At 38.6% G+C, this 24503-nt stretch overlaps 1 protein-coding gene across 1 annotated transcript in view; it reads right to left on the minus strand.

Moving 5' to 3' along the window:
- The window catches only part of HERC2 (E3 ubiquitin-protein ligase HERC2), a 186885-nt gene that overhangs the window by 79821 nt on the left and 82561 nt on the right, over nt 1-24503 (minus strand). The window contains exons 34-41 of the mRNA XM_083119057.1: nt 24342-24454; nt 21869-22044; nt 20678-20876; nt 18854-19014; nt 16238-16447; nt 14659-14803; nt 12000-12211; nt 11660-11789 (exon numbers count right to left, since the gene is read on the minus strand). Coding sequence (XP_082975183.1) covers nt 11660-11789; nt 12000-12211; nt 14659-14803; nt 16238-16447; nt 18854-19014; nt 20678-20876; nt 21869-22044; nt 24342-24454 — 1346 coding nt within the window. The remainder of the gene's footprint in view (nt 1-11659; nt 11790-11999; nt 12212-14658; nt 14804-16237; nt 16448-18853; nt 19015-20677; nt 20877-21868; nt 22045-24341; nt 24455-24503) is intronic.

Below are 24503 nucleotides of genomic sequence, written 5' to 3' on the forward strand. Positions count from 1 at the left end.
ATAAATTGTGTATGGCTATGTATTCCTGTACTTTTGGGTTCTTGGCCGTTGGGGAGCGGTAAGTTTCCAGTAACGGTTTAGGTCATTAGCGGGGCCTATAAATAGGAAGGGCAGGGGAGCAGTCGGCCTCAGATGTTTGGCGGAGTACAGCAATGTAAGAGGTATCTTTTTCTCTGAGGGGAGCGGCTGGGCGAGCTTTCTTGAACCGGCGTGGATGTTAACTTTCTTTCTTTTAATACACACACTTGCTCTTTTCATATTATTCCAATAGTTTATTTCATGTGGGAAACCGGGTACACAACACACATACCTTCAGCCACCTTTTTTGGTACTGAGGGTTATATTTTTTTTTTTTACTCGTGGAGCCAGTGGCTACGTGAGTCTACACACTCTCTTCGGGAAGGGGGGACAGGGTACACCGGAATGTAATTTTGTGAATAACGGCCAAGAATTAACTTCTGTAAATATATTATGAATAAACCTATATATATCTAAAAGGAAATGGGCGTTAAGTTGTAATTTGAAGAGGTACGTGTCTATTGCCTAAACTAGCATCCACAGAACTTCAGGTACTGCAAGTTTTGAACCTCGGGACAAGGATTCAAAAATGTATGGTTGTGTATATTGTGTATGTTGCTGAGAATCAGCTTAAAAGCACAAAATATACCGTTACAAATGTGTAGAGGGCAGAGGGGGGGGGGGTGGAATGCCGATTGTTTTCTTGCTCAAGTGTGCACAATGGCTGATTACAAGCAAGGGTGGAAGCAGACCCCTCTTCCTTTAATTTGACGTCTAAAATGGAAAACCAGTTCTGGTACGTGTCTATTGCCTAAACTAGCATCCACAGAACTTCAGGTACTGCAAGTTTTGAACCTCGGGACAAGGATTCAAAAATGTATGGTTGTGTATATTGTGTATGTTGCTGAGAATCAGCTTAAAAGCACAAAATATACCGTTACATACTGGGGGCTCAGAGTCAGGGATATCTTTTTGTGAAAAGTACTGAAGGCATATGTTATTGAGAAAGTAACAGAAGACAAAATGGCAATTCAAATAGACAGGGAGCTCATTAGCAAGTTGCTAGGTAATACGAACTTGGAAGGAAGGCCTGAGGAAGATATTGTTGGGGAACTTGAGAGACTTTCTCTAAACCGTACGCAAGGAACTTCGGCAAGGACGGGCGAGGAGAAAATGAGCAAAATCTTGGAAAAAAACAACATTAACATTCCGATCTTTAAGGGAAACGTCGGCGATTTAAGTCCACACGATTATTTGCATGAATTACGTAATTATCAGGAAATCATGGAAATTGGGGATACTTTTCTCTTAGATAGAATCTTGCCGCTTTCGTTGAAGGAAATCGCTGCAGATTGGTTCAGATTTTCGAGACCTTTCGGCACTTTTAGGGAATTCGAGAAGGCTTTTCTTGAGGAATTCTTTAGTGTCGATTATGATTCGGAAATAGCAAGGATAATTCAGAACAATTACCAGTCACCAGACCAGTCTCTTCTTGCATTTATTCGACACACCAGGAAGCTTTTTGCAATGAGGGAGAAACGGGGGACAGAAGACGAGGTCATCCAGCACGTTTTGAAATTTTCCCACCCTAAATTCAGAACGCACCTGTACGATAGAACCTTTGCAACCTTGAAAGATCTGGAGATTCGCGCTATGGACATTCAAAAGAGATTGTATTCAGAAGCCCTGTACTATTGTCCAGAACTGACAAAATAATGAAAGAAAATAAAGTGGGGGCTGTAAATTTCGTTCTGGTTCGGCTGTGTAAAATACATCGTAAAAAGTCACGTTTTCTTTGCTTCAATCAACTTCTAATTCACTCCCCTCCCCCATTCCAGGGAGCAGTCCAAACTCTTCCTCGACTTGCATTTAATCCAGCCTGAAAAAGGAAACATGCAACTTGCGATCTGTTTGCACCCAATGTGCACTGTAGGACACATTGAACAGTGTTGCACTCGATAATCATTTCTTTTTGGAATTGGATTTCACTAAAGTGAAACTGTATATTTGGTCCCAATTAGCCCAAAAGCATAAAATGAACTCAAAACAAGCTTTATGAAACCTGCGCATTTTCAGATATCAAAATGGGAGATCGTTATTTACTCTCACGTTAAACGACGATTTAATCAGTGTCAGCTTATACATTGAGCACTTTTTTTTTATCGGTCTCAGTTTACACATTGAGCACCCTTCCCCCGTCCCCACATGAATGCTTCTGAAGAAAAGCTGCAATTATATTGTGTGCATTTCCTTCAAACACTGCTCTGAGTGTTCAGGATTTTTATTCTTGTGTCAAATGCAAAATAAAATTTACAGTTTTGTTTATCAGAAGATGCAGAACATGAAGTTGTTTTAACTCTTGTTTTCTTTCTGGAGATCCAATTTTGTTATCTTCAAATCAAAACAGCTTAGGGAGATTCAAAACTATGATTTTTGCCTTTACGCTGGATGAGTCATTGCTGTTGTCGGCAAGCCATCCAGCGTAAAGGCAAAAATCATAGTTTTGAATCTCCCTAAGCTGTTTTGATTTGAAGATAACAAAATTGGATCTCCAGAAAGAAAACAAGAGTTAAAACAACTTCATGTTCTGCATCTTCTGATAAACAAAACTGTAAATTTTATTTTGCATTTGACACAAGAATAAAAATCCTGAACACTCAGAGCAGTGTTTGAAGGAAATGCACACAATATAATTGCAGCTTTTCTTCAGAAGCATTCATGTGGGGACGGGGGAAGGGTGCTCAATGTGTAAACTGAGACCGATAAAAAAAAAGTGCTCAATGTATAAGCTGACACTGATTAAATCGTCGTTTAACGTGAGAGTAAATAACGATCTCCCATTTTGATATCTGAAAATGCGCAGGTTTCATAAAGCTTGTTTTGAGTTCATTTTATGCTTTTGGGCTAATTGGGACCATATGACCAATCAGCATTGGGCATACATGCACACACACAAATAACCACAGGCCAACCTAAGTACAAGGGCCATTAGGTTGGCATCAGGGAAAGCTTGTGAGAGCTATTTTCCCAGAAACTTATACCCCCCACCCCCAATTAGAATCATGGGTCATGTTTACCAACCAGTTGTCACTCATGGGAGGGGTAGAAATGCTTTATTTATAAAGAACCAACCATTGTTAGGCTAACAGTAGCCATTTTGGAGAACAAAAACCATGTGCTCCAAATCACATGTTTACTAAATCTTTTATTCTTTACTGAAAATCAGAGATAACACTCACCCATAGGTAAAATAATGCCTAATTTATTAAAAGTAAACTCATTTGCAATTATCTGGCATAACTAAGCCAGAAAAGCTGAAAAAACACTTTTGTTTATGCTTTTTAAGCAATTGATAACTCTGCCATCTGGTGGGAGAAAGTGGCAATTCTCCCAAAGACAAGGAAAGATCTCAAAGGACTCCAGCTGGCCAACGAGAAGCCGCCAAGGCTGTGACGTCACAGAGAAGACTTTCAGATGGCCTATTGTGTTCTGAGCTTGCTAGTCAAGCTCACTTGTATTACAGACCCACCTGAGAGCAGGTCAGCTTGGAAGTTGCTGGTAAAATCCAGTGTGTGAATGGCCACCTGTGCCAACAACAAAGGATACATAAAGGGAAAAAGGATCTAAGGTCCTGTTACAGTATACACAGGCCTAAGTGTGTGTGACCAAGTGGGATATTGTGTCCACAAGTGCATTTAAGGATCCCAGTGAAAATTCAGCAAAATAGCGAGTTTTGTGTCCCTCATCCCATGTGGAAATCCAGACCACATGGTCGGCAGAACTGACGCCATAGAAGCATCCATAGGATATCAAAGAATATCCAAGTTGTTCTTAGCCATCCTCCCAAGAAAAGCCAGGAAAATTCATTTATCACCCCCCAAAGCCTTTGTTACACCAAGGAAGCACATAATAGTAATTTTTTAGTGTGGTATACCACAAATTTGTCCATGTGTCGGGATGTGGCAATAAAGAGTGAAATAGCGTGTGTAAAGCCCCAGGTATGAGTGATATAGTGTGAAAACGGCTGATATGTAAGTACAAAATCTTTTGTATATCTTTTTTGTGTCTTGTACAGTGAAGTGCTCATGTTTGGTGGCAGCTATGTCATAAGCGGTGTTCTTTTCAATGAATAAATATGTCGTTTAAAGGTGTCTGACCTTCTATCATTTTAGTGAATCATAAGCCTATTAAGCCCTCCTCTAGTTACCGATTATTAAAGTTAGGCTAAAGTTCGTCTGTTGCTTAACAGATATCTCAGGGGATATCTGTTACTATACGGAACACCACACGTGGAATAGGGTCTGCGTGTGGCCGCGTAAAGCGTGGTTCTCTTTTGTTTTTGCTGTTTTTGATATATTATATATTTAAAGTTAACCTTTTGTAAAACCAACTTTAAAGCAACGTAATATAGACAAAGCAAACCCCCAATCCAACACAAAAACCAATCCCCCTTATACGAGATTATGAGACTCAGAGGTAGCAGATTCACTACAATGGATACAAGGTCAAAGTCACTAGAACGGCCAACCGGCCATATGTCATCCCCCAGTGGTAGTGGAGACTCCCAACTAGCCTTAATTATAGCCATGCTCAAAGACCAAGGGCAAAAGATTGACAATCAGGGACAAAAAATTGATAGTCAAGGGCAAAAGATTGACAATCAGGGACAAAAAATTGATAGTCAGGGGCAAAAGATTGATAGCCAGGGGCAAAAGATTGATAGTCAGGGAAGGGAAGTCGTGCAGGCATCAGCAGAGATGCATAGGAAACTGGAGGCTGTTCGTATGGAGTTCCAGGCTAGACTGGACTCCATCCACAACGTAACGACAAAAACTTCCGAAGCACTGGTTAGGTCGGTATCGTCAAATACCGACAGGATCAGTAACGTAGAAATCAGATGTAACGAGCTAGAAAAACAGGTCAATAGGGACTATGTCCAGCTATCTGAACAAGTTAGTGAATTGAGGGAAATAGTGCAAGGGGTAAATGGCACAGACAACCAGGCCACCGTAGCACAACTCCTAGGCAGGTTAGATGCCCTGGAGGACACTTGCAGGGAAATTGCCCGCAGTGATAGTGCCATCGCCATAGAAGATAGAATTCTTGAGCGATTGAGGAGGGAGATGCAGAACTGTATGGTTAAAGAACCTAGTTCGCACAATAGCATCTCCGAGGGTCAGAGTGTTCCGCAGCCCGCCTTTCCGCTATCAGATAATAGTGAGGAGGATCGGGCAACCGAACAGGCTAAAGATAGTGCAGCCCTCACGAAAATTTTGGCGTGCCTAGAGGGGTTGGAGAGGTACATTACTAAATCACCTGCTCCGGTAAACCCATGCACCAAGCCAAGTCCTCACCCAAGTAAAGAGTCTGCCGTCGGAGCCACCAACCACTTGCACAAGGTTCCCGAAGCCACTAGCAGAGGTCCAATGTCAGATCATAGTAGTGGGTATTCCTCCCCCCAAAGGTACCATGCTTCACATAACTTCTCGGAATCCTCATCCGGAGGTTCGGACACAGAATTCCGAAGCCAACGGAAAAGGAAAAACCGAAGAAGGGGTAAAAGTGCACCCAGGGTTAGGTTCTCAGACCTAAAACAACTGCCCACGTTTAGCGGTCAGGGAAATAATCTGGCCTCTGATTTCCTACAAGAATTTGAGAGGGATCTTGATCTTCTAGAAATAGATCTAGAGGATGCCCTTAAAATAGTGTCGTATAGTCTGCGGGACGAGGCACGCCAGTGGTTCGAAAGGAACGAACACAAGTTCCGATCGTATGTGAACTTTAAGAAACAGTTCCTGAAGTATTTTCAAGGTGATGGGTGGAGGGCTTCCTCATTATCAAAAGCCCTTAATGGCAAATATAACCCTAACCTACATAGGTCAATGCATAAATATTTTTGGAAACAGGTGAAGATGTTTAGACTGGCCTTACCAGAAATTGCAGATCACCAGATTTTTACACATGTCATCCAACAGCTGCCACGTAGCTTAAGGGATCAGCTGGTCCTAGCCCCCTTTACCTCTTTACAGGCAGTGGCCAATTCCATACTCAGGTATGAAAGTGTACAGGCGCCACAAAACCCTGAGAGAGATAGCACAAGGCATGCACGACTTCCATATGGGAGAACCACCCCTCACGTCAACCAGACGTACGTGAGTCGTGGGAAGGATGACACAAGTGGTCCATCAGATCCCGATAAAGCATACAGTAACCAGTACAGGCGTAGGGATAAGAATAGGTTTAAGGAACCCATCAGCGGGAAAAAAGGAAAAGGACCAAGAAAGGGTATAGAACCCCAGGGTAGGAGTTCGTTAAGACCTCTCGGGTCCACAGAGCATATAGCTGAGGTGCATTCCGAAAGCCACAGTCAGGGAAACTAGATAGGCAACGTCCTGAAGTGGGGAGGGGCGATGCCGAACCTAGATTAAGCCCACCATGTTCAACCCAGTGTAATCATCATCCAATCATTAAGGCTCATCAAGCCATTGGAGATTCAATGTTGTCTAGGCTAGCTCAAAACAAGTTTGGTTACCCAGTCCAAAGGGACTATGACGGTAGATACCATGTAGGGCTATGTAAGTCGGGACAATCCTCTAGCCAGCTGCTCAGTGAACTCCGTCGTACTAAAAGTGTGCACGATAAAGTAGTGTTGATGATTGCAACAAATGACATGCTCCGAGGGGAAGACAGCGACCGAGTGCTGCGGAACCTCGAGTGCATAGTAGGGGTTCTTAAGAGGAAGGGTGCCAAGAAGATAATCATTCTGACACCTCCACCAATTCCCAGACTAGCTAAGGAAAATAGAGCTAAGTTCTGGGCAGGGTATGATTCTCTCATAGGTAAAATTACCTCACTGGAGAACAAAGGTAATATAAGAGTGCTTGATGTTTCTTCCAAGTTTACTCACCAGGGTCAAGAATTAAATATGTCCTTATTTGAGGAAACCATGGGGTATGGCAGTTACAAAAGGCCTGACCTGGTTCACCTCAGTCCCAGGGGCATGGACGTGATTCTCAAGGCGTTAGATGAGGTACGGTGGTTTACCCAGCAACAGCCAGAGACCAACAAACGTCAGTCACCTCAACAATGGGAGGATGTAGATGCCATAATGCCATACACCCCACCGACGGGAAACTAGCCAACGCTGCTCTCGTAGGAAGTAATGGTGGCGAGGGTAAAGTAAATCCCCATAGATTAATAAATGTTCCATTCTGTAACAGGGACAACAGTGTGTCTATAGAAAAGGAACTGGTTAGGGATAATTGTAACAGTGTAGTATCCATTAATAATTTCTATTAGTCAAGTAACATGTAATATTTTTAATGTTATACATTGTGTCAATGGTAGAAATATAAGTAATCAACATGTAAATAACATGAAGCTATGGAGATGTAGTCCCAAAGTATACAACCTGTACATCGACAAGCTCAAACTATTACATCCCGATTTAGCATCCAAAGTGCCTCAAAAATGCTAAGCAAAGTTGTGGATGGGGTTCAGTTCTGTCTGAATACAGAACAGCAGTTGAAAATAGTATATGGGACCTATATTTCATTTTTGTGCATTTTATATACCTTCAATGTTCTAATATATCCTATATTTAGCATATTTCACATTTAGGTTGTCCTATTTGAGGGTAGGGTAAGAAATATATCTCAGAGCTAAAAAATGCCAAAACAAAATTAGTAAACATCTCCACTACCACCATGTTTGAGTAGGCCAAATGTAAATGTCGACACAACCAAGGTACAGCCAAAGCCAAACATGGGAATTCACCACCAACACAGCCAAATTGTGTAAGTAATGGGGCAAGTGATAGTGTGCAGTGACCCATCACAAGTATGCCACCATCCCAAAACACACAGGCTTAGGGGTGAAGAGCGATACATCGCAAGCAAGATGTTGGGAACTATCCACCATGCCCCCTGAGGCACAGGAAGCATGGGGAGTGTCCGAATAGTGGTTGTCACCCCCCAAGATTACCGAGCGGAAATTAACAACCATGAAAACCAGGACATACCCATAGTGCGCATAGACAAGTGATATCCGAACCTACGTATAAAGTCCAATGTGTGTATGCAGACTTAGGTACACAAGGACAGTGTTCAAGGGCTTCTTTTTATAAATGTGTCTCTTTGGACTAAGTGCTGAAAGGGTAGAGTAATCCATTCCCTTCAAGGCGAAGAGAACAAACAGTCTTACAAATTACGTACGGTGATCAAAGTATCTTATATATATATATATGTACATCTATATAAATTCTTTATCATAATGGGTAGTCATGACTCAAGACACCCAAGAACTTTCATAGGGATAGGAATGGAATAGGAGGCAGAAACTCTGTCCTCAATGTATTACAAATATTTTTAATATGTATATTTCCAAGAGTGCATCAATGGAGATGTATATTTCAAGTATGGTAATTTTCAACATGTCTATTACAGGGTTATATTAATGTCAATATGCAAGACTATTTCAAGTGTTTCTTTTAACAGCATATGTGTAATTTAATTTTATATAGCCGTGAATATTTATTTTTGTGTGTGTTTGCATAATAGTGTTTAAGGTTAGTGAGGGTAAAGAAAAACGAATCGCTTCTCGAATCCTTTTTCTTTTTCCCGAGGGGCCGGGATATGTATGACCAATCAGCATTGGGCATACATGCACACACACAAATAACCACAGGCCAACCTAAGTACAAGGGCCATTAGGTTGGCATCAGGGAAAGCTTGTGAGAGCTATTTTCCCAGAAACTTATACCCCCCACCCCCAATTAGAATCATGGGTCATGTTTACCAACCAGTTGTCACTCATGGGAGGGGTAGAAATGCTTTATTTATAAAGAACCAACCATTGTTAGGCTAACAGTAGCCATTTTGGAGAACAAAAACCATGTGCTCCAAATCACATGTTTACTAAATCTTTTATTCTTTACTGAAAATCAGAGATAACACTCACCCATAGGTAAAATAATGCCTAATTTATTAAAAGTAAACTCATTTGCAATTATCTGGCATAACTAAGCCAGAAAAGCTGAAAAAACACTTTTGTTTATGCTTTTTAAGCAATTGATAACTCTGCCATCTGGTGGGAGAAAGTGGCAATTCTCCCAAAGACAAGGAAAGATCTCAAAGGACTCCAGCTGGCCAATGAGAAGCCGCCAAGGCTGTGACGTCACAGAGAAGACTTTCAGATGGCCTATTGTGTTCTGAGCTTGCTAGTCAAGCTCACTTGTATTACAGACCCACCTGAGAGCAGGTCAGCTTGGAAGTTGCTGGTAAAATCCAGTGTGTGAATGGCCACCTGTGCCAACAACAAAGGATACATAAAGGGAAAAAGGATCTAAGGTCCTGTTACAGTATACACAGGCCTAAGTGTGTGTGACCAAGTGGGATATTGTGTCCACAAGTGCATTTAAGGATCCCAGTGAAAATTCAGCAAAATAGCGAGTTTTGTGTCCCTCATCCCATGTGGAAATCCAGACCACATGGTCGGCAGAACTGACGCCATAGAAGCATCCATAGGATATCAAAGAATATCCAAGTTGTTCTTAGCCATCCTCCCAAGAAAAGCCAGGAAAATTCATTTATCACCCCCCAAAGCCTTTGTTACACCAAGGAAGCACATAATAGTAATTTTTTAGTGTGGTATACCACAAATTTGTCCATGTGTCGGGATGTGGCAATAAAGAGTGAAATAGCGTGTGTAAAGCCCCAGGTATGAGTGATATAGTGTGAAAACGGCTGATATGTAAGTACAAAATCTTTTGTATATCTTTTTTGTGTCTTGTACAGTGAAGTGCTCATGTTTGGTGGCAGCTATGTCATAAGCGGTGTTCTTTTCAATGAATAAATATGTCGTTTAAAGGTGTCTGACCTTCTATCATTTTAGTGAATCATAAGCCTATTAAGCCCTCCTCTAGTTACCGATTATTAAAGTTAGGCTAAAGTTCGTCTGTTGCTTAACAGATATCTCAGGGGATATCTGTTACTATACGGAACACCACACGTGGAATAGGGTCTGCATGTGGCCGCGTAAAGCGTGGTTCTCTTTTGTTTTTGCTGTTTTTGATATATTATATATTTAAAGTTAACCTTTTGTAAAACCAACTTTAAAGCAACGTAATATAGACAAAGCAAACCCCCAATCCAACACAAAAACCAATCCCCCTTATAACCAAATATACAGTTTCACTTTAGTGAAATCCAATTCCAAAAAGAAATGATTATCGAGTGCAACACTGTTCAATGTGTCCTACAGTGCACATTGGGTGCAAACAGATCGCAAGTTGCATGTTTCCTTTTTCAGGCTGGATTAAATGCAAGTCGAGGAAGAGTTTGGACTGCTCCCTGGAATGGGGGAGGGGAGTGAATTAGAAGTTGATTGAAGCAAAGAAAACGTGACTTTTTACGATGTATTTTACACAGCCGAACCAGAACGAAATTTACAGCCCCCACTTTATTTTCTTTCATTATTTTGTCTGGTGCCTAGAAAGGTTGTGTTGTCTCTCCTGAGAGATCTTATCTTACCAGTTAATCTTGTAACAGACAATGCTCTAGTAGACCCATATTAAATCCAACATTCATTCTGCCCGATTATCTCCAGACATTTGCTGGCGCCAGTGTGACAGGTGTGAAGATTATTAGAATTTCGCTTGCACTAAGCGAGAGATTGTTTTCCTTTCTGTAGATCTCAGTTCAAACGGGTTTCCCATGAACTAGAATTGTAAGAATTTCGTGGAAGAGCAACGACTGTGCACAACTAAAAGAAAATAATGTTATTTTAAATTATTTTACTTCTCACAACGCGCAGCTTGTGCAAAACAGGTTGTATAACTACCAGGATAAATTGTTACATTCTCCTAGAAATCTTTGTCCGTTTGAGCTCCATTTAAGCTGAAAATTGGTGCAAATTTCAGTAACGACCTCTTCAAAATAACGACCCTTTTCCCGGGAACCGTGAAAGGTCGTTGTATCGAGAGTTGACTGTACAGTGCTTGTCTCAAGGTAGCATATGTGTTTTGTTATATTACTACATTGTTATTTACTATTTGCTTTAGGCTAGCTCGGTGGCTGAGTGCATTAAGTGGTCAATTTTCGATCTCGCCACCAAAGTTCCTAGGTTCAAATCCCAGCCTGGGCATGGCCTTCTTTGCTAGTGTCCCTATATGAATTTCGTTCTCATCATTTCATCATTGTGATTGGCCCAAAAAAGAAAAAAAAACACTAAATAAAAAAATACAAACAATTTAATTTGTAAATTAAATAGTGAAAATTAATAACATATGTGATTTAAAATAGTTTAAACTTAATGAGAATTCACATTTAACACACACTGTTACTTTATTTGATGATCTCTGCTTCTACCTAGTTTTCAAGACCAGACACTTCTACTTAAAGTAATTCTCACCAGATGTATAACCCAGCACAAGAGGAAAGTGTCAACAGTGCAAATTAAAAGTTAAGGATTGGAATTAGTTCACTGTAACTTACTGAAGAAGTTAATGCAAAGCACAGAGTTTACAACCACCATAAGTTCACAGTACAGAAACACATTTGTAGATACAATTCCAAGATATAAACCACGATGCCACGAAGCGAATGGCAATTTTACATATAAAATTTACATAATCCTTTTGTACCTTCACCCAATTCCTCCTCCTTTATGCAGCCTCCGATTCTTGGCCTTGAGTCCATGCCACCCAGAACTGACAAAGCAGCCATAACAGACGACTGTAGACTCAGGTAAGTTTCTGTTTCGTACTCATCAATCTGCAATTCAGCAAGACAAAATGTACATTGATTTTACATAAATCTCAAAACAATAATACTTCATATTACATTACATTAAATTTCTATAGTTAAAATGTAAGTCTGTTTTCTCAGCCTGAATTTTTTGAAACAACTTTACTCTCATCAGGGAGGACCTAAAATTTTCTCAAGAAATAAAAAGTTAAAAAACATGAGCTCCAGTCAACTTACCTGGATATGATACAGTGAATTATCCATTAAAAGATCCCCAGCCATGGCAAGTTTTGATCCCAAAAAGTGATTCACAGCTTCATTCCATCTAGGCAGGGAATGCAGAGATCTAAGAAGAGAAATGCACTCCTCTGCCACTGTGCTGGTGTGGGAGGCAGTCAGGGACACCCGAACTGGCCCAGAACCACTCCAGCCTTTGTTGAATTTGGCATCTGAAAAAAAGAATAAGGACCAGTTTTACAAGTGATAGTGATGGACATCAGAACTTTATTCTGAAACCATAAAATAAGAAACCATGTTTTTTTTGTTGTTTTTTTGCATGCAAAATTGTATTTATAACATAAAGTTACATAATGCATGCAAAACATACAAGAAGAATTGCTTTATTTTCATGAACTATTGTGATCACTCATTGTATTAGCTCTGAATTGAAAAAAAAAAATAGAATACAGTGAAACCCCGATCTTACGATCCCGCATTATACGTTTTCCCGCTTAATGTTCATCCCGTCAAGGCCCAGCAAAAGGCCATGTTAAATAATAGAATGTTCACCTCGATCTTACATATGCTCTAACTCCTGTTTTCCACTTTATAAGTTCTCAGACCTGCGGCGATGTTTTAAAAATTGACAGAAACTTGTTCTGTTGACCACACAACTTCTCCCTCCCTCCTTCCCTCCTTTTTCTTGCTTTTGCATTCCCCACGCGACCTTGAACTTCCAGAAGTTAAATTTTCGTGCTAGAGGAGGGAGGGAAGATGCATGGTTCCCGGAAGGTGGGGAGGAGGTGCACAAGTTGCATTTGTCATACCTCCTTGAGGGACAGGAAGGGAAAACGGCACATCTTGCATTCCCCGTGAAGATGAAATGGGCCGATCCTTCTACCGCAGGTTCAGACAACAAGCATACTGTTGCCAAACTGATGGTCTCACCCTTCCCCTCCACAAAAATGTAAGTGGAAAATTGACAACGGGACTCTGATCACCATTCGCTTCTTTGCCCACACATTTATGGAATCCTTCCCAGTTCACAGGAATTAAAAAAATAAGGGGGGACTTGTTTGTAAAAACTTTTCATTTCTTCTTGTTTGCAACGTTAAAAATGGAAAAATTAAGGATTTGCCATACTGGATAACAACAGCCCTTTTTCTTCAATGGAAATTCAATTAGATTCCTAATGAAATATGATTGGATCTAATTCCAACTGCTAACAAAACTGTTCATCTCCCATGGTAACTGTGCTTTTTGATGCATTACTTCTTCTTGAATTCATTTGCTGGCATCATTAATTTTTCAAGTTTGTGAAGAAAATATACTTAATTTTTAAGATGAATAAATCCTATATAAATCCCAGGACTCATGGATTTACTATGGGATTAACTGTCAACCTAGGTTACTACCATGCAGTGGCGGCCGATGAAAAGGAGGGGGGGCTGCAGGACTGCAACCCCCCCCCCCCCAATTATATTTGGTTGCCATTAGTGCAAAAATTAAATATTTATACTTCTGCTTTTTACTGGGCCCCATTGCACTGTGTGGAGCTTTCAAATTCATTTGGCGTGCGACAAGCAGCAAACTGGTATATGAAGCTGTTTTTCCCTCGGGGACTGCCAGTACATCTCCTTGTTAACTCTAACGTAAGCACTGCTTCCACTTCCCTCCCTGCTAGGCCCTTTTCAATGCTAAAAAGCGGATTGCATTCACTGCAGTCCAATGCTGCAGTCTAATGTACGGTGACACTGCCAAAGAGTTACTTGTTTTCTGGCAGTAAGTTATATAACCTGGTGTTCTGAATGGTAATTCGTACAAGTAAAAATGAGCGATTGACAAGTTCACTACAATGAAAGACCGTCCCATGGAGTTCATCTTCAAATAGTTAAGGTCATTTTTTTGTTTTTTTTTAATGAATGCAGCCCTCCTAACAATAAGTAGCATGAGCTGACACTGCTACCATGTATTCTATTTCCATTTAATCTATCTTTATTAAGATTACAATGAAGTCCTTCAATGCCTGGAGAAAAATGTGAATAGTTGGAAGAGGAGATGGAAGAGTGAAATTATGTGAACAGAAATAGTGAGGAGATGAAATCCTACAAACCCATTTGTTGTAATAAATGGAAAAAAAGAACAGAAATGGGAAAAAAGGGAAACAAAAACATCTACCTGAAGATGGAGGCTAAGTAATTGAAAGATTTAACAAAGTGGCTAGAAGTAAAAAAAACTAAAAAACTCAAAATGTAAAAATGTATCACTTGTTTGCATTATATTTCAACTTCTGATATTGAAATTAACTAGCCACTCAATGAAAATTAAATAAAATGTGGTTGTTCTTCATTATTTTTCATTATTTCAATGTTCATGTTCTCTAAGAATATATAGATAAAACTTGTTTTTAAATACATACATATAGATTGTATCCTATTCTAAATAAAGGGCAGAGAGTCAGTTCAAAAGCTTTAGTAATTTACAAATTTGGATTAATTTTTAATTTTCATAATAATCAGTAGAACCATGATTTTACATTTTTCTGCATTATACGTTTATTCTTCATGATCCCAATAAAGGAAAATGTTTTAAATTTTTTCCACATTTCACAATTTTTTAAAACTTGGTCCCCTGAAAAGAGTAAAATCGAGGTTCCACTGTATATATGAATACTCACCAGGCCGCTGTAATGTAGGATCTCCGTGGCACAGAAGAGCAGTGTATCCAAGCAGATGAAAAACTCTTTCTAGTAAAGCAAGGCGATCCGTATTTTCAACCTGCCATGAAGGCAGCACAGCCCTCAGGAGTCTAAGTGCCAGAATCTAAGGAAATAACAGTTGGAAGTTAAGAGTAAACAGTGTTGCATGTTACCAACTAAGAGAGATATGTACAATTATTTTAATTCGTGTCTATATCAAATGGTAAATCTCTGCTATGTACATCTGTTTAAAAGGAATTTACTGATGGGATGGATCAATATGAAATTTCAACTGATAATGATTGATTGATTGATTGAATTGGTGTTTTAAGTCCACTTTATGCACAGTAAGGCTAATCAGGACTGGACCTACAGTTTAAAGTACGATCCGAACCACTATGAGCCTCCACCAGGTATCGAACCCGGGACCCCTTGATTACAAGGCAACAACGCTACCACTGCACAACTGATAATGATAAAGTATCAATAAAAAAAATTAATGATTGATATTCCATCAATCTGATAGACAATGACAAGAATTCAATAAAGAAGCTTCATTCATATTCTTAATTAATACAGGTACATAATGATGCGCTACAATGCGGTTTGCCTTAGAAAGTAAAAATTGTATGTTCACAAATTTACTTTAAAAACCAGGGTACATGATTTTAAATTTATACTAACAAAAATAAAAACAAAATAACAGAATGTGCACTCAATTACATACTTATAGAAATATTATTTATATTTATAGAAATATAAATTATATTTATATTTATAGAAATATTGAATTGGTAATATTATAGGGAATTTAAATGATGAATCAAAACATTGATGTTCCTGTATAGGCCAATACTGATAGGGAACATTCATTCCTGTACATAATATGCACAATTCTGTCATTTCATAAATGAATGATAGATACGCAAGATTCACAAATGAACTTCCTGTGCAGGCCAGGATTTGAATCTAGAATCTTGCCATTCTGTCATTGTTTATATGTATGTAAAGTAGAGTTCACTTTGTTTTTAAGTATACTTTATCCACAGGAAGGCTTATCGGTGCTGAACCTACACTTTAAAGTGGGATTCAAATCAGTACATGCTTCCACCAGGTTTATGTAAAGTAGGGATAGGACAGATTAATCAGTACTCTATGAATATCAGCCCAGATAAGCTATCAGTTTATTGGTGAAATTACCATTAAATCTATAAAGAAGTAATTTAGTGTCAATCAGTAACCGGGTTAAATATATTAATTAAGGTGGCTATGACCATTCATCTTATTCAAGTGACTTTAGTAATTCTGTTACATCCACAAAATATCTGTTGTTGATATCAGTAAATTTTGTATCAGAACTCGATTGGTATCGGCAAAAAGTTGATCTATCTCAATTCCAAATGTAATGGTATACCTTGTGTAACCTGATACTGTACAAAAATGTAAATATTATTATTATTATTATTTAGGTAAAAATCTATTGCAATAGCCTGATTATGAAGATCTCTAAAATATTCTGAGATCTAAATAGAACTAAACTTCCAAATTACCCTCTTACCTGTTTTGGAAGAGTAATGGATAAGCTTTGATCTTGCCCATCAACCATGGAAAGTAGTAAATGTACCCATGAGGGGGTACTCAGTGCCTGACTAATGCTGCGAGATGCTGACATAGCTCTGATAAAGCCCATTGTAGCCCACTCGGTGTGATGTATCCTAGCTATAAGCTGATTCTCTGATGCCAGTGCATCACAGTTTTGATTTCCCATCTAAAAAAAAGAATAAAGAGTGAAATATTGTATGTTATAACAAGCAGGATGTCTGCCATTTTGTAAAAACAATACTCTTACTTTTCTGGGTTTATTGTCTGAGGACCAAATTTTTCCAGAACAAATCATTAGGGCAATTAGTGTGCATGAACATGTCGGGAAGAAGGTTACTACATTTTAGCTAAACACGCATACTTAGAATATCACTCAACCAAATTTTAATATATTAACTTCACATGTAAAGGTAATAATGTGAAGAGAAACTGAACAGTAATTAACAGTTGGGCACGGGACTGAGATGGCAAGGCTACCAGGGTGTGGGAGGGTGTCCAATGGCATAAATATACTCAATACAATACCACACAAACCAATTGATGGCCTTATTTCAATGGGAAGTAAATGCTACACAAATGTGTTAGTCTCCACTGCCTTGTGAACCTGGAGGAATTCAGAAAGGCAACATGAGCTGAACCCTGACAGAAGATAAGAGTGTACTTGAGAGTCCACAGGTGGCGACCCCAACACTCAGCAGACAGCGAAAAACAGACCTAATAGCAAGCCAGACTGGAAATTGGGAAAAAACATAGGCTGTGAATAGAAACATTGGAACATGGACAGGAAGGATAGTACAATTCATGCCAAGGGAGGAACTCATATCTCCGAAATGAGTGAAACAAAATGGAAAAGGGCAGGAGAAATGAAAATGAGAACTAATACAAATTGTATAAACTGTAACAAGGAGGGCATTAGAAGTGGGGTTGAATTTGTAGTCAGAAGTGGACTAAATGAAGAGGTAAAAATGAGTGTATGAGGAAATGTTATAGAGATGATCCCAGTGTTTGGCCCCACAGATAGTCTCCTCAAGGAAGGACATCAAAGAATTTGAACAGGACCTGGAAGAAAGCACATGGAAGGAATGGCAAATTTGTGATTGGGGATTTCAACACACAGGTGGTAAAGATAGGACTGGCAATGGTGAAGGATAATGATGAGAAGGTAAAAACTGTCAGGACATTGGCAAGGACTTACATTTAAGTTGTAGACTAAAATTATGAACTGCCATGCTACATGGTCATGATCAGGGAACAGATTTATATGTAAATACATATTTATGCATGAAGCTGAAATCAGCTATATTTTGTATTATCTTTGCACATCATGGCATGAAGACTTGAAAAATTCATTTTTATTTTCTATATTTCTACATATATTACGTCTTGGCTAATATTTTACATATTTTAGTTATTTTTACATATTAGGTAAATCAAAAATTAAAGGCAAATTTTGTGTTTTCGCAAGAATAAACAAAGACTGGATGTGTCTGACGTCACCACATGTATACTTGGAGTGACGTGGAAGTAGGAGTATCCATCACTTCCCCATTCAGTCGAGTGTTCACACGTATGGACGCACCACTCCACAAATGCACTATCGAGGAACAGCACGTCGTAGTGCGCTTTCTGTGGTCGGAGGGAGTCAGACATCCACCATCGGTTGTTAGCGCAGTATGGAGCAAGCACCATGACTCAACGAAAGGTGTATGAGTGGGTGGACCGCTTTAAAGCTGCGTGGTCGTCGGTTCAGGTCAGATGACGAGGTCCAGCAGGCGGTGCAGACGTGGCTTCGTGACCACTCAAAAACCTTCTTCATGAACGGAATGCAGAAGATGATTGCACGATACCAAAAGTGCATTGCCATGCAGGAGGCATATGTGGAAAAGTGATATGTGTAGTTCTTCTTCTTGTGTGGAAATAAAGATATGTAAAAATTGCCTTTACTTTTTGATTTACACTAATATTTTCATATTTCAGAACATTTCTGAACATATACTCTATATTTGCACAATAACTACATGTCCCCGTGTGATAAAAAGAGTTGGGTGAATTTTGGTAATGTGAAAGAGAGTCCCAAGTGGAGCAGCCCATTGTTCGCCGACAGCAGTGCCAGAGGCAACAATTTTGTGGCACACATACGGGATTCGCTTCTAGTTTCTCCTCAAGACAGTCACTGCAATAGTTACAATGCTGAGAGAAGTGCACTCAATTGTTTTTAAACTCAAGAGTTACCTATGTGTCACGTAGTGTCTTATATTATTAAAATGGTAAATTCTTACAATTTTAAGTCCACATTCAACACCATATTTCGGCAAAAATAACTAAATATGTATTAACATATTTAGCATATTTTTTTCTACATATAAATCTGTTCCCTGGTCATGATAATACAAGAATTATATTCACAAAAAAAACACTACATAACATGTACTGGTTAACAGTATTATATGCAACAAAAAAGTATTAAAAAATTAGGCTTCCTCGTAGGCATACAAAAACTGTCCATGAAATGGCGTAATGTTCACAACTTTAATCAAATGTTAATTCCTAAGAGTAGTTTTTATATACTTACCATCACAAGTTCCCTCAGAAGAGAGCAGAGTATTTTCTTTGCAGAACTCTGAACATGGTCACCTTGAGTTCCACAGCATATTGCAACAGTCCTTAGCAATGTTATGCATGCTTGTCTGAGGAGTTTTGTGGGATGTGCATTCTCAAGTGACAACTTGGAAGCTGAAAAATGCAAAATAAAAGTATTTAACATGACACAATCCAACTAAACGTTGCACTGACAAGCGAATAAAATAATACCTTCAATATACATTAACATTGAATAATCTAACTTACAGGAACATAAACAGAAAAATACTATGAAAATTAGAGTAATCATTAATTTAAAAAAGTGCCCCATAATTACAAAATCAGGTGTGTAACATTAAATGATGAAATGAATGCATCCAAATTACAAAAATATACTGGCATAGAGGAGCTTTTCGACTATCCCTGCATTGTCCACTTGCAAGCACACACACACACACTGAAAGCTACAATTTGTTCTGAAATCAATGTACTTTTAGTGCCATATTTATGCCTCTGTTAAACTGATGAAACTATAAATGCCACCATTTATTACTATGAGCAAGAAATTTGTGGTAAGTGTAATACAAATAACCTAAACAATGTGTAATATTAGATTTTGATTTTAAAAATGAAGAAAAATAGTAGATACATCTTTAATTGTTTTGGGTATAAACCTGATTATGGAATCTTCATGTGTTAGACTACATTGAAGTATTTCATCAGCTAAATAATAAGATTACACAATGGACTTTTACTTCCTTTACAACAACTATTATTGCAACATATAATTCTAATGTAAATTCATTAATACTAGAACATGGCCAATACTTAAGCCAGTAAATTGGTATCAGTTTCATCACTAATAGAATGTACTGGTTCTTATCACTGATACCAGTCAATACTGTTTCCGAGTCCAGATATCAGTTATATCGTAGCATGGTAAATACACATGAAGTAACTTTTATTAGGATGAAGGCCACATGCATATCATCTCCATACACAGAGAACAGACAAGCAAGTGATGTGCAGATTAAACATGAAAAAAGCAATAGACTTTTATCAATTGCCTCAAGGATCATTTTAAGTAAGTTCCTAATATTTAAGCAACACCCCAAGATATGTTACTTTCTTAGGTATCTTTCCCTCAACAATGGAATACATACCTAAAACACCTATATCTCGTTGTTACAATGAAGAGGAACTCTGGGCTTCTCAAAGATAAAACGTAGGATGAATTCGAAATTTATATTATTTCTAACAAAAGTTTCCTTTTTGTGAACAAAACCAATTGTGAAAATGCGAATGTTACAATCACCAGAATTTAGATTTTTTTTGTTCAACACATGTGCATAGTCTTCAATGATAGCAGTGCAGCTATCCTTATCACAGCACTTTGCTGTAAATTAATCACAAAGATTGGCTAAAAGTGGGCACAAAACAGAGTTCTTTAGATGAAAGCAGCTGCTAATATTTCGCATGATATTCAAACTTCAACATACATGAAACATGCTAGTATATTTGCATAGTCTAGAGATGAAGTGCAAGTGACACCAATTTAATTATTTCTTTCAACAAAGAACCCATTGCAATAAATTACTATTTACAAATATGTGAAAAGTTCATGCCCACCAAATGTATAACAATGACATTTCATATTCCCCGATTTTTCAGGTTTTTTTAGTTTCTAAAGGAATTATCTGACCACTCCATGTTTCTTCATTTGTAGGTGGAATTCTATTGATCATTTAGCCAATGCATCTATTTTCACTGGAAAAAGTATGCAATGATTAATGAAACAAAACAATTCTGTATTTACTTTTCTGTGCTCCCTCCTCTTCTGAATCAGATTCACTTTCACTTTCAGGTGGAGTTGGAGGTTCAGCCAGCTTCAAATCATATTTTCCTTCTTTTCCCATTCGGTAGGAATTGGTGGAGCCATTGTCCCACTGCACCCGGATCCATCCATCCTCTCCCAGCTCCCCTATGACCCTTCCTTCACCTGGTGGTGGGCCATCCTTTGGAAAACAAATTCTCATTGAAATTCATGAACATGTATGAGGATCAGTCATAATTATCTGCACTTTTGCTATAATTTTCTTTAGAGTGGCCATACTGGTTATTGTGTGTGGAAGTCAACAGTGTGCGCACTTACTGTTGCTTTGGCATGTCTCTGACTTTCATTGCTCATTTTCTTTTCCTGTTATTGCAGGGTAAATATGGCTGTGCCACTCTCAATTTGCATCAAAGAACAACACGAGCAGTGATATGTTTTTATAGTTTGAAAGTGTACAATGGACAGAAAGCCATCAAAGGATTGCAAACATGAAAACAAGTGATGAAGGTCAATTATGTGCCAAGGCAATGATAACTGCATGCTCTAAAAATATAAGTGTACAGAAAGCAGTAATAGAAAAAATAACAGCAAAAGTGTAGAAAATTATTGACTGATAATCATACATGTACACAGCATTTACAGTAAAAAAAATAGGACAAACAAAATCTATAAATGTAAACCTCATGAAGTTCATACACCTGGAAAGTAAGAATTGAACATGACTAATTACACTTCTGGCACTTATATCTTAAATAATTTGTTTTAGTGGATACTCAGAGGAAGTCAATCAATTCTCATTAACTCAAATGTTCCATGATTCCCTACACTAGGTAATGAAAGCCTTCTATGGTGCTGGAGTTCTGTTCTGCTTCCTATTGTTCAGAAGGTAAAGAGGAAAGAGGCTATCAGGCCGACAGACCGACCGGTCAGGTGTATGTCTGTCTGTCTTTCTGTCTGTCTCTCTCTCTCTTTCCTCCCCCTCGGATTTCAGTTCTGAATGGGATAATATAAATAGCTGAATTGGTGAAAATATAATATCAACTTTCCATTACTATATCTCATGATAAGCTAAGTCTAACACTTATATTTTATTATGAGTCTTTCATATGCAAAAAATGTTATATCATTTATCATCATACCACGAGTAGCAATGGCTTAACATAACATACTTACTTGATCACCCCACTTCCAATCAACACCCCTCACAACACGCGTTCCAATTTTCATCATTGCAGCAAGCTCAGGTCCACTCAGGGGAACTGGAGGTGGTTTTGTTTTGTGAAGCATGTCTTCAAATACAGCATAAACTTCTTTGTTTTTATCTTCAATAGTAGTTGTTGACTCAGGTCCTGTAAATGATTACAAATATTTATTTATAATATTACTTAAAATCTTATTGCTAATTTCAACTAAATAATTTTTATAGCATATATACATATTAGCATGTACACACCAAGAGGCAAAAGTTGGGGCTGAAGCATTAGCACATTTACCAATACTGAAATTAATGATAATACTCTAACTGAATCTCAAATACCAACACAAACACCAATTCTTGAACATTTTAATAATTTAATTTGTTGAGAATGTTTATAAATATGTAAGTATTCCATTGTAACTAACCACATTAATCTACATAACTTTAACTTTCAGACATTCATAACAATAACCCGTGGCACAACAGCTTGAGAGGGTCAGGACCTACCTACCCACTGCCGGTCTCACTCCCACCTGTTGAGATCGTTATCCAACCAGTTACAGAGTGCTGTGTGGTCAGCACATCAACCTCCCGGTTGTTATTATAGGTTTCCATGACCGGGTTAAGCTACTCACTTGAAACTCCCCAAATTCCTCATGATGATGGGTGGCCACTGGTCCCACACACAAGCCGAAATCTCAGGAGAAAAGTTGTTATCTTCCCCAGGAGACTCGAAACTACACATGTTCCATAGCCAGAGCCCAAAGCATGCAGCCTTAGATCAGGGATAGCCAAACCGTCGATCACGAGCTAACAGTAGCTGGCAGGGTCATTGCCAGTAGCTCATGAGGTGTTTGGCTAGAATGGACTGTAGATAATAGCAGCAATATTTGAGTAAAACTTTGGACAAAAGATCTGCTTTTGCCGATAAATGGACATCTGGACAGTTCATTCTAATATCTGTGACAACCTATTCACCCAGCCTAACAAATATTTAGGATGATTGATTGATTCGAAAGTTGTAGGTGCGTCAGCAATTCTCCTTCTTTCTCGAAAAGAGAAAAAGTTTGTTTGATCTCTCTCTCTCTCCCTTCTTCTTCTTTATTTTCTTTCTCTCCTCAAAGGAGAGAGAGAGAGAGAGTGGTGGAATCACTTTCTTTCTTTCTCTCTCTTTTTTGGAGAAAGAGGAAAAGAGAGAGGGAAAGAGGCACCCCTAGGGGTGGGGGTGGGAAGGAAGTGTCTCTTTCTCTCTCTCTCTCTTTTTCTCTCTCTGAAGAGAAAGAAAGAAGGAAGGAAGGAAAGAAAAAAGAAAGAGAGAGAGAGTGAAAGGAAGAGAGACGAAGAGGCACAGAAGTTGTAAAAAGAGGGAAACTTCCCACTTCTCTTTTCCTAAAATATTTTTACTAGAGTTAAAAAGCAGAGGCTGTAAAGGGGCACTCAGTACATATAAGGACAAAATGCAGGACAACTCACATGCAGCCCTACAAGGATTATGCTGGCCTTAGGTCCGGATGCCCGAGCCTCGTTGACCTACAAGAAGCAGTTACCGGGGTGTATTATGTGGAAGTGAGGTTGACTTTTGGGTGCATTACCAGAAGGTCACCCCTTACATGCCCAAATATTGTGGGTGAAAGTGAGTGTTATCCTTCTTATTAACGTGGCAAGAAGCAAGATGATAATGATTACGGGTTTTTAAATTTTACTGTGTTTGTGACAAAAGTATTTACATATTTTGAACTCTCTCTAAGAAATGACAGACTCTGTATGTTACAGGGAAATTAATAAGGTGATTATTTGATTAATTTTTGTTATTTAGTGTCACTTTTATGCAACTTTTGGCTAACGGCAATGGTGATGATGAGTGATGATATTATGAAATTGATGAAGGGACACTCGCAAACAAAACACATGTTCATATTGAGATTCAAACATGAGGCCCCTGGCATCTCAGTGTTGTAAAAGATGATTTTATCTTACAGTTTTCATGAACCAACAAAGAATCGTAAAATATTCAATCCATACTTCGTAGCTCATCAGGCATACCCCTGACAAATGTGCGAAGTAGCTCAATGGCTCGGTGAGTTTGGAGACCTCTGCCTTAGACCGTACGGCCATGCTGTGGGACTTAAAGACTTTCATAGTTTCACACAAAAGACAATCACAGTTAAAATAGTTGTCAGTTAATCATGAAATTCACTTTTTCCACACAACTTTTATGAAAACGCAAATTGCTTATCTGCATCACTTTCAGGATATCCAGACTCCACAAACATGTTGTGCAGAATTTGGGGTTCTGTTCGCCGGAAAAGTATCGGCCTTCATTGGTGATATAATTTGAACCTACACTTTTGAATAACAATACTGCTCATACTGGTAATGGCTCAACCCTAGTAAACTACATTACATTTTATGGCCCTTATTTGCAAACTCAAAGAAAACATTTCTCACCTATTTGTCGTAAAAGAGACTGAATTAACGATAACACTCCTGAGTTGACGATTAAACTTATTTCATTCCCATGGTGATTTGCTGTCAACATTCCTAGGATGCTCAACAGAAACCTACATAAAAGTAAAACAAAATGCATTAAAAATATTCAAGAAGTGAAAT

The sequence above is a fragment of the Lepisma saccharinum genome, chromosome 3 (genome assembly GCF_977018435.1).
Source record: "Lepisma saccharinum chromosome 3, izLepSacc3.1, whole genome shotgun sequence".
NCBI lineage: Eukaryota > Metazoa > Arthropoda > Insecta > Zygentoma > Lepismatidae > Lepisma > Lepisma saccharinum.